The sequence below is a fragment of the Ornithodoros turicata genome, chromosome 1 (genome assembly GCF_037126465.1).
Source record: "Ornithodoros turicata isolate Travis chromosome 1, ASM3712646v1, whole genome shotgun sequence".
NCBI classification, from domain to species: domain Eukaryota; kingdom Metazoa; phylum Arthropoda; class Arachnida; order Ixodida; family Argasidae; genus Ornithodoros; species Ornithodoros turicata.
This window is the reverse complement of record NC_088201.1, coordinates 191,827,498-191,836,712: the sequence shown is the minus strand read 5'-3', so window position 1 is coordinate 191,836,712 and position 9,215 is coordinate 191,827,498. Positions and strand designations below refer to the sequence as shown.

Here is a 9,215-nt window from a genome sequence, read left to right as displayed (position 1 = left end):
CGATCTGTGGTCGATGCGACTGTCCCCTTAAGGAAGGGCATGTTCGGGAGTCGCTGCAACTGCTGTTCTAAAGCTGCTACCCTTCGAAGTTTCTTGACTGTGTTTTGAGAAGCCACGTGCATCGACTTCAGGTCTTCATTTTGCCTCAGGGCGTCATGGAGAAGTTTTCTTAGTTCCGCAGATTCGAAGTCGCCACCTTTGGCTGGGGCACAGGCTGGCGGTGGGACCACCTCCTGCTTTCATTGCTTGCATTATCCAGGCTCACTGTGATGTCCTGCTGCACAGGGCTTTCCTCGGCAAAATTGTTCCGGCTTGAAAGACCAATGGTAACGTCCGGAGACTGATCCATTGATGCCTGTTGGCTTCCTTTGAGGCATGTGCTGTCGCCAATTGCTGGTTTCGTTGTCTGTCTATTACGCGGTGGCTTAAGCGAGGCCCGCATGGAGCGCTTTTTGTCGTCGAAAACGCAGCGCGCGTCAAACCCCCGCACACCCGCGGCACACCCGCAAGGAGCGACTGTCTAGGCGCGGAATTCACGGCGGAGCTTTCACAGTGTTGCTTGGGGCTGGGCGCAGTCAGCACGCAGGTGGTTTCCATTGGGGCATAAATAAACATGTTGTACCTTTGGTTATCGAAGATAACAGTAGCATATGCTTTCTTTAGTCAAGAAGATCTTTCTCCTTCAGTTTTAGGTCCCCACTTTCCGCTGTCAATTCGGCAAACCGGTCTAGTGTACGAAACAGGCATGCTGAATGAGCCGCGTCTTGTTTGGCATTGTTTGGCCAGCGAGACTTTGTGGATGTTTCTTGTTGCTTGTCTGCGTAGTATTCGTATTCGTTCGTTTCCCTTGTCTATAAGTATGGAGCGGCGGCAAAAGGTGCTCTTATTAAGAGGCTTGCTTGTGCTCAAACAAGCACAGATGGTACAGATGCGAAGAAGAAAGGCCTGGGTACGTCGTGTGTGGCAAAATAGAAAAACGGAAAGCGAGTTCTACACATCGGTAGGTACCTGCTCTCTCTGCTGTAAGATGGTGAAACTGAATGTTGGAAAAAAATATCTCGTAACCGCAGATGCAGGTCATGCGGACTCAAGACCCGGACTTGTTTTTGAGATACTACCGGATGACACCTGACCTTTTTGACAAATTGCACGACATGGTCCGGGAGAAGCTGACGAAGGAGTTCGTCGTGTGCGAGCCAATAAGCTCCGGAGAGCGCTTAGCAATGACTCTCCGGTGAGATATTTGAAACTTTAATATTATTGTACGACCTTCTCAGTATCTTGGTTTTTGTGGAAATGTGCAGGTATCTCATCTCAGGAAGTTCGATCATGGATATCGCCAAAGAGTTCAGGGTTGGTCTGGAAACAGCCCGAGAAGCGGTACACCTCACATGCGAGGTTCTGTGGCAAGAGTTATCCCCACATTATATGAAGGTATGTTTGACGGCAAAGTAGAGGGTGACAACGAGGATATATACCCCACGCAAAAAATAATAGTTGAAGTGGTTGGTCTAGCCGCCCAAGCAAGCCACAATCAATTATGAGAAAAGCTATTGTTATGGCCTTAGTGGGAATAACATAAAGCACAGAACCAAGTCCCAAGAGATGTCTATTCCTGCATCTTTAGCCACCTACAGAGAAAGACTGGAAAGCCATCGCAGACGGATTTTGGAAGCGCTGGCAGTTTCAGAACTGCCTGGGGGGCAGTAGATGGAAAGCACATTCAGATAGATGCGCCACCTAAAACCGGTAGCCTCTACTACAATTACAAGGTAGGTACTGTTTGTGTGAAGTTCATGAAAAGTTTTGTCTCACATAATCTTTTTTCAGGGTACATTTTCCATAGTGCTGATGGCAGTTGCTGACAGCAGCTATTTATTTCGCCTCATCGATGTTGGTGCCCCAGGACGCATGAGTGATGGCGGTGTGTTCAAGAGGTCCCCCATTGGTCAGCGCCTACATTCTGGTCTTCTTGGATTGCCATCTTCTCAGCAGTTACCAGGCTCTGAGGCATCGTTGCCGTATGTTCTTATTGGGGACGAAGCATTCCAGCTTCGAGAGGATTTTTTGAGGCCTTACCCTGGGTCCAGGGAGAGTCCAGCTGAACGCATTTTCAATTATCGACTGAGTCGAGCAAGGTGGGTTTTAATGCAACGTGTCACTTTACAAGGGTGACGTTTCTGCAGGTGGTAGACGGGCATAGTGCAAAAAACACTACCCACGCAAAGACATGACAAAATACGAAACAAACACAGAGCACAGACCACCTGCGCTCGGTGTAGTCCTTTGTCGTGTCTTTGTCTAGACTTGTGCTAGTGCTCTTATGTCGCTTCACACTTGTCTTTGTTTAAACACAGCCTTGCCTGAAGGCTATTTTTTGTTGTGTGCACTCACTGCAACGTTTCTCGGTTCTTTGTTTCTCAGGAGATGCGTGGAAAATGCGTTAGGGATTCTGACAGCACGGTTCAGAATTTTCAGAGGACCAATCAAGCTCAAGCCGGATAATGCAGAGCGAGTAGTCAAGGCCGCCTGCGTTCTGCACAATTTCCTGTGTGTCGAGTGCCGCAACAGTTCTGCCTACTGCCCTGTTGGATATGCGGACCACGAGGACTCCTTCGGCAACATCATCGCTGGGTCGTGGCGCAGTGAGACTGCTGCGGACACATCAACTTTTGCATTGCAAGCTGCACATGCAAGAAAAAGCCAGAGTTCTGCTCAAGGAGTGCGAGATCTGTATGCGCAGTTCGTTGCAAATGAAGGACAAGTTCCATGGCAATGGAACTTGCTGGATATTACAGAGCCAGACACCTAACAACCTTGTTGTGTTCATTTATTGGTGTACCTCATATTTTGCAGCAACTTGTAATATTTCGATTTCCATCTGAGAACGTAACTCCTTGGGACAGTTCCGCACCTTTTCTGCAACCAGCGGACCGAAATGCTCAGCGGAGTCTACAGTTCTCACATCCATTTTCTCCAAAAGGTCGATCTCTTTTTGTAAAGGCAGTTCAGCTCGTTTCTTTTTGGCAGGTAAAGATGTAGTAGAGGTTCTGCATCCTGTGAGTGGTGAGCTGGACGAGCTGCTGAAATTTTGCGTGCGGCCTGGTAGAGGGCTGGGTAGAGAGCTGAGTGATGCAGCATCACTTGTGACTGAAGGCCTGATTTCTGTCAAATGCGCCACGTCAATGTCCCCTATCGAATCATCGTACATGCTGTTAAACACATTCTCTGCTGGAGGGCGTTCGCTGCATACAGCTTGCGATGATACTGGTGCATCCCCTGGCATTTCTTCAGAGTCCACAGGTGGTAGGTTGCCACTGGTCCTGAAAGAGGAAATCACATGCATGAATATGATTAACGCAGATAGTAACTTGTCCACTCGTGATGCTATTAGGCCAAACAAATGACAAACCACTCCCACTCCTCAAAATTTGGAGTTCACATTCCTTAGTGCACGTGTGGTAAATATTTGTTCAGAACGACAACCATCTTCTACTTGGCCTCTGTTTTCTATGTTAGAACTGCACAGAATAGCCCGAACAGTGAATACGACATACTCTGGGTACTCCAAGGTGTCACGGAGAAACAGCATCTGCTTGAAATGTGGCCAGCGGACTGCCACAACTTCATGTGCACCAGCTCCACTTCGTGGAATGCAGGATTCTTTCTTCTTCCGCACAAAAGTGTCTCGAAGTGACTTCCATCGCTTTGCCACCTTCGCTGCTGTAAGGCAAGCTGAAAGTTAGCACAAAATGACAACCACAAAGTATATGATTGAGAAAGCCTGAGTTTGGGCAAGGAAGGACAAAAAGTTTACAACACGAAGACTCAGAGAACCACAAATGTTAAGCGGATTCTGCTGCAGATTTGCAGATTTCATGAGCAACAGCCTTTCATGGAGGGCCCACATACAATCATGATAGAGTTATGGGTGTGCATTGCTCCATATTAATTTTCATGCCCTTCATTATTAGAAGTGAGTTAGAAACAAGCGCTGCTTGTTACATAGCACCTGGCATAGCAAGTGGCATAAATGTAGCGCTCTTTTTGCTTTTATTCGTGAAGCGCTGTGTTTCCAACAAAAAAAAGACACTCTGTATGGCATCACCAGCATAACAAGAAAACGGGGAACTGATGATGATCATGCCGAACAGAAACATGTTTAGAAATATTGATATGAAATAAAATCGTTCAATCGTTTGCGCGTTCCTAAGGCTATGGCGCGTCCCCATGTGCGAAGACAACAACGCACTTTTATTACCACGGTCGCAAGACTGAGCTACAATCGTGTCATGCAAGATAAATAATAATAAAGCGTGACGATCCATGAAAACGGCACACATTGAGAAAATATATACCAACCGTCTTCTCCGACGGCAGCCCCTACTGCTCTCCACGCCTGGTCTTTCTTGTACACATTTTTGTACTCATTTGATCGCACGTCCCACAGGATCCTGCGCTTCTCCACTTCTGAGATGAGTTTTTCGTTGAAGGCAACTCTGTCATTCATGTTGACAAAGGCAGTCATCACGTCAAAACTGTAGACAGCCAAAGCGTGAAACCCAACACACAACACAACACAATTCGAGTATGGCGGCGACGGGGAAGGAGCTTCCGTCACGTGATGACAACGCCGGCCCCGACTGGCGGAGAGCTGGCATCACCTCCGGCGCTGTCGCGACGCCGGGCGCATTTTTCTAGTCTGCCCAGAAACCTCCCAATCGCTGGAAAATGACGCGCGCGCGTCAAAATAGACGTCGCGCCGACGCCGACGCGAGCTAGTCGCGAGGAAAAACGCTGCATGCGGGCCTCGCTTTACACCGCAGCGGCATAGCTGAAATGGAACGACAGCTGTATGTGAGATCATGCCTATAACCAACAACAGTCAGTCAAAAAGCATGCAACCGGTCACACACAGATACTCACGCCGAAAGCCAACCAATGTTGGCACAGCATCCTGTCTCAGGTTCCTCCTCCCGTCTAGCCTATTCTGCTCAAAGGCGTGGGGCTCGAAATGTTTCTGAAATTTAACGTAAATAACCACTGAGCTACCGGAATACACGGTACACAATGCACGCTGCAAAGGTGCTTGCTTACCTCACAAACGTACGAGCTCCTTGTTGGTTCCCATTCTGCTGTCTTTACTTGCGCGAGCCAAACATCTTTCCGCTTTTTCGATGCTGGGAAGCGATACAAACGCGCACCTTTCCGAGAGTGATTGGCACACTTGGGCACAGCATTTTGCTGCACGACGTATCATGCGAGCAACGCGCCCTGCAGATCTCCACGCACGCTGGTCTTCGTCCACCAACCGAATGTATTTGCTCAATCAAGTAGGAACTGCTCAAACAAGAGCGAACGCTGGTTCACGACCTCTTTAGCCGACAAATCAATGACCTCATACCAACAATACGAAGATTATCTGAGCCCTAGCAGTGGTTCTCAAATAAGTAGAGAGAAGAAAGAAGGAGCACTTTCATGCGTAAAGTCCGATGCAAAAGAACTGTGACCCGAACGTGGTACACGCACAAATGGGACGGAACACTGCCATTACCCGAGGTTTGTAAAGAGTGCAATAATTTTTTTCAAGACACAATCACACATGGACTCGTGGAACGACCGGCTTCAGCAGTAATAGAGGCAAGTCGTGACTCTCTTGATGCACGCTGGATTTAAAATTCCGGAGAGATGAGTTGCGATATTTGTTCCCAGAACATACAATGACGCTAAGATACAGAAGAAATGCAATCACTTGCGTGTACACGTGACGGATGGCCGCTCGAACGCGCAAAATGCACAGCGGCCAATCGGCAACGCATAGCAAGGTGGGAGTCAAAATGCGCGCTCCGCGCGGAGGTGAGGAGGAAAGGCGGCGTTGCCCCGGTTAAAAGGTGTCTCCTCCCTGAAAAGCGGAGAAGCCGCAGTAGCCCATGGGAGCTGCCTACATACCGCCTATTGCGTATATGGGAGCTTCCGGCAGATGGCATTTTCCTGCCTTGTCGGCTAGATGGTGCGGGAGAACCTTTTCGGAGGCTGTCTTGGTAAAGGAGGAGGAGCGAGATGATCACGTGGTTCACTGACGTCGCCCACTCCTCGGAAGACAGTCACGTGACTTCGGTGCGCTAGTTTTGAACGCTTCCCACACGATCCGGAGGAGCTCTCATGCTGTAATCCCTGGAGAATAATACTCGCAGTAAAACGTAAAACAATTTGAATAGTGGAAAACCTTACATGTTTTGCGGCGCTTGCTACTTGTGGAACCCATTTCGGGAAACTGAAAAACAACAGCCTTCAGACTGCGGATTTCTGGGTTACAAAAAAGGTCTCAGTTTTCCGGATGAATGACAATATGGGGAGCTCAGCCCAACATTACGAATGCCCCATACTGCAAAAGCCCAAGTTTGCAGAGCAGGACGGGACGACAGTGACCCAAACTGCCCAAACTCAGGCTTTTATATGGACATCAGGAATTGATGTTCTGAGGCTGGAACACAAGGGACAAATACATACACAGCCTCAAAGTGCCTAAGAAATTAATGGTGAAAGATGGAAGTAACTGAAAAGGTTAGTCAGCTGTAGGACTCGAACCCACATCTTCTGGATTAGCGGTAATCCAGAAGATTTGGGTTCGAGTCCTACAGCTGGCTAACCTTTTCAGTGACTTCCATCTTTCATCATTTCATATGGAGTTTCTCCTCGAACTATAGCTTGCTTTCGTGCCATTTCATCACTTATTAGTTCTTACTAATGCCCGCACTGAACGCCCAGTAGCCGTTCCGTGTGGTGTAAGCCAGTGTAGGCATCGCTTGTAGAAGATCAGAAGATATGCCTGCTGGCGGCATGAGATAAACGAAGAGGAGACGCCTCTAAGGTGAGTAATCGAATTTGAGCACGCTTAACTGTTAGCAACAGGTCCAAACACTGCTGACCGGTATACATGATAAATTGTGGACCTCTAAATAGAATTGATCGCTTTGCCCCTAATATGCCCAATAATCGGTGTATATGCTACAGAATTCAGACGTAGTGCACAACAGATCAATACAAGCAATAAATAATAGGTTGGACAGTGCACATTCACCTGCATCCCAGGTGAAATATGCTAGCAGTTACAAGTGACTTATGAAACAATTGCTACTGGAAACCACTTTGAAGCACTTAATTTGTAGGTAAATGGTTTAAGGTGGAAATTGTTTCATAAATAATTGAAACTGCAGACATTTTTCACCTGGGATGCAAGCACAATCAAACAGAGTAAAATACAGTGCCAGACTACACCGAACACCGCCGGGGTGGGGTGTGGGGGGGATTGTCACGCACTCCATCTCGCTATAATGTATTATGGTGCGCTGCAAGGAGCGAAATAAGATGCTCATTACGAAGTAATATACTAATATACGCGTTCGTTTTGCAACTTAACTTTCGATTTTGATACAGTTTGGTAGGAAGCGCAATGCAGTGGGCTTTCTATAGGTGGGGTGCGATAGGGTGCGCCGGTTCACCAGAAAGAGGGAAAAGAAGCACGCGTATGGGCGGGGTTCGCAGGTTCACCAAACAGAGGGAAAAAGGACGGGTAAAGCTATGGTGTGACGTCACATGCACGCCACCTATAGCACTTTGAATCAATACGATCTATGAAATATATTTTAACCAAAAATTGCTTTACTTATTTCAGGCCACAAATAAGTGGGCGTTATGCAGAAAACAAGTAGTAGTCGATGGTAGCGCCAAGGCACGCCGAAATGCGATACAAGCATTTGCATTGTGCCCAGTACTGTGTGAGCTTTCTAACACTATGGGTTCTATGAGAACTATTACTGTCAGGCTCCGCCACGTCTCCCACCATTTTTTCCCGTGTCTTGGATTGGATGATCTAGATTGTTAGGGACTGTATCAAATTATTGAGACTTGAATGCTGAGCGCTGGGTACGCTGGGTCCTAATTATTATGAGAGGTTGTCTACAGTATCCTAATGTGGCTCTACGTAGCTTTGATTGCTTATTTTAGCTCAATCTTTGGCAGCGATGACGCAAACTAAAAACTAATGTCGAGAGGTGTTTACTGCGACTTGGCCAATTTTTGGAACATTTCATGTCCAGATTACATCTTCACCCGGACACCGAACTCAAGCCTTGAATTTCGAACTGTTTGGGTGAAATCCGGACAGGTAGCAACCCTAAGTGCGACGATAACGAAACGAAGACTGAGGGGAACTCCTTCGGATCGGGTCCGAAGCATTCAAAACTCGCTAGCCAAAGTCACGTGACCCTCTTCCGTGGAGCGACGTCAGCGAACCACGTGACCCTTTATCCCCTCCTCCTGTACCAAGGCAGCCTCCGAAAAGGTTCTCCCAGATGGGGCGTAACGGGAAATTCTTTTGGTATGTAATAAACTGTTGCTTGCATTGTATTCCTTGTGTTGCACCGCTTTGGCCGGGAAACCGGCTGTGGTCCTGGTGAGTGGGTCTTGCCTGCTCTTGGAGGGCAGTAGGACCGAATGTACTGAAAGTCGAGTGCAATAGGGGTGGACGGTATGTGTCTTATCAATGTTCGTTAGCTTCATGAGTGCGTTCAAGGCCTTCCACCTACCCGTCCACCCCTATTGCACTCGACTTTCAGTGCATTGTGCTGCCTGGAAAAATGAACTTCACCGCGTAGCACGCTTCAAAGCCAACCATCGTCTCGAATGATATCGTTATCTGCCCTGATTTGTTGAACTCCCTCACCATCACGTGATGTTGAATTTGTTGGAAGCCCTCAATGATAGTTGCACTGCCAACCCCCACGGTGGCGTATATGACGTCCTCGGCTATGGCGGGAAACTAGGGAAGTTGAAAAGGAAAAAGAGTACCCCAAAACACTACAGCAGATACTACTACCAAAACCAGAACGCTTAAAATGCCCGCAGCACGCGCCTAACCTAAAACCGCACGACTCTTTAGCCAACTGGCGGTTGGCCCCACGTTGGGCGCCAGTTTGTGGGAATCCTACTGCCCTCCGAGGGCAGGCGAGATCCACTCACCAGGACCACCGCCGGTTTCCGGGTCAAAAAGGCGCAACTCAAGAAATGCGAGTACAATGCAAACAACCGTTTATTACATACCAGAAGAATTCCCGGTGCCGCACCGTCTAGTCGACAAACCGGAAAAAGATCCCTTTCTCACAGCAGCGTCCCTTTTTAAGCACTTCGAGGGCGCTCGCTTCGCGCCACAAAAC

The 9,215-nt window shown here is 48.1% G+C and overlaps 3 protein-coding genes across 3 annotated transcripts; 2 read left to right on the top strand and 1 right to left on the bottom strand.

The window, feature by feature from the left end:
* Positions 1 to 859: 859 nt before the first annotated feature.
* On the top strand, positions 860 to 1,852 carry LOC135392655 (uncharacterized). The gene is made up of 5 exons (XM_064623374.1): positions 860 to 949; positions 1,071 to 1,234; positions 1,305 to 1,434; positions 1,638 to 1,772; positions 1,847 to 1,852. The coding sequence occupies exons 1-5, from the start codon at positions 860 to 862 to the stop codon at positions 1,850 to 1,852; spliced, it is 525 nt and encodes a 174-aa protein (XP_064479444.1).
* On the top strand, positions 1,852 to 2,812 carry LOC135392644 (uncharacterized). Its single transcript, XM_064623363.1, has 2 exons — positions 1,852 to 2,138; positions 2,425 to 2,812. The coding sequence occupies exons 1-2, from the start codon at positions 1,852 to 1,854 to the stop codon at positions 2,810 to 2,812; spliced, it is 675 nt and encodes a 224-aa protein (XP_064479433.1).
* Positions 2,813 to 2,830: 18 nt separating this feature from the next.
* LOC135392634 (uncharacterized) lies at positions 2,831 to 4,528 on the bottom strand. Its single transcript, XM_064623351.1, has 3 exons — positions 4,363 to 4,528; positions 3,558 to 3,735; positions 2,831 to 3,323 (listed from the first exon to the last, which is right to left on the bottom strand). The coding sequence occupies exons 1-3, from the start codon at positions 4,526 to 4,528 to the stop codon at positions 2,831 to 2,833; spliced, it is 837 nt and encodes a 278-aa protein (XP_064479421.1).
* Between the last annotated feature and the right edge of the window lie 4,687 nt (positions 4,529 to 9,215).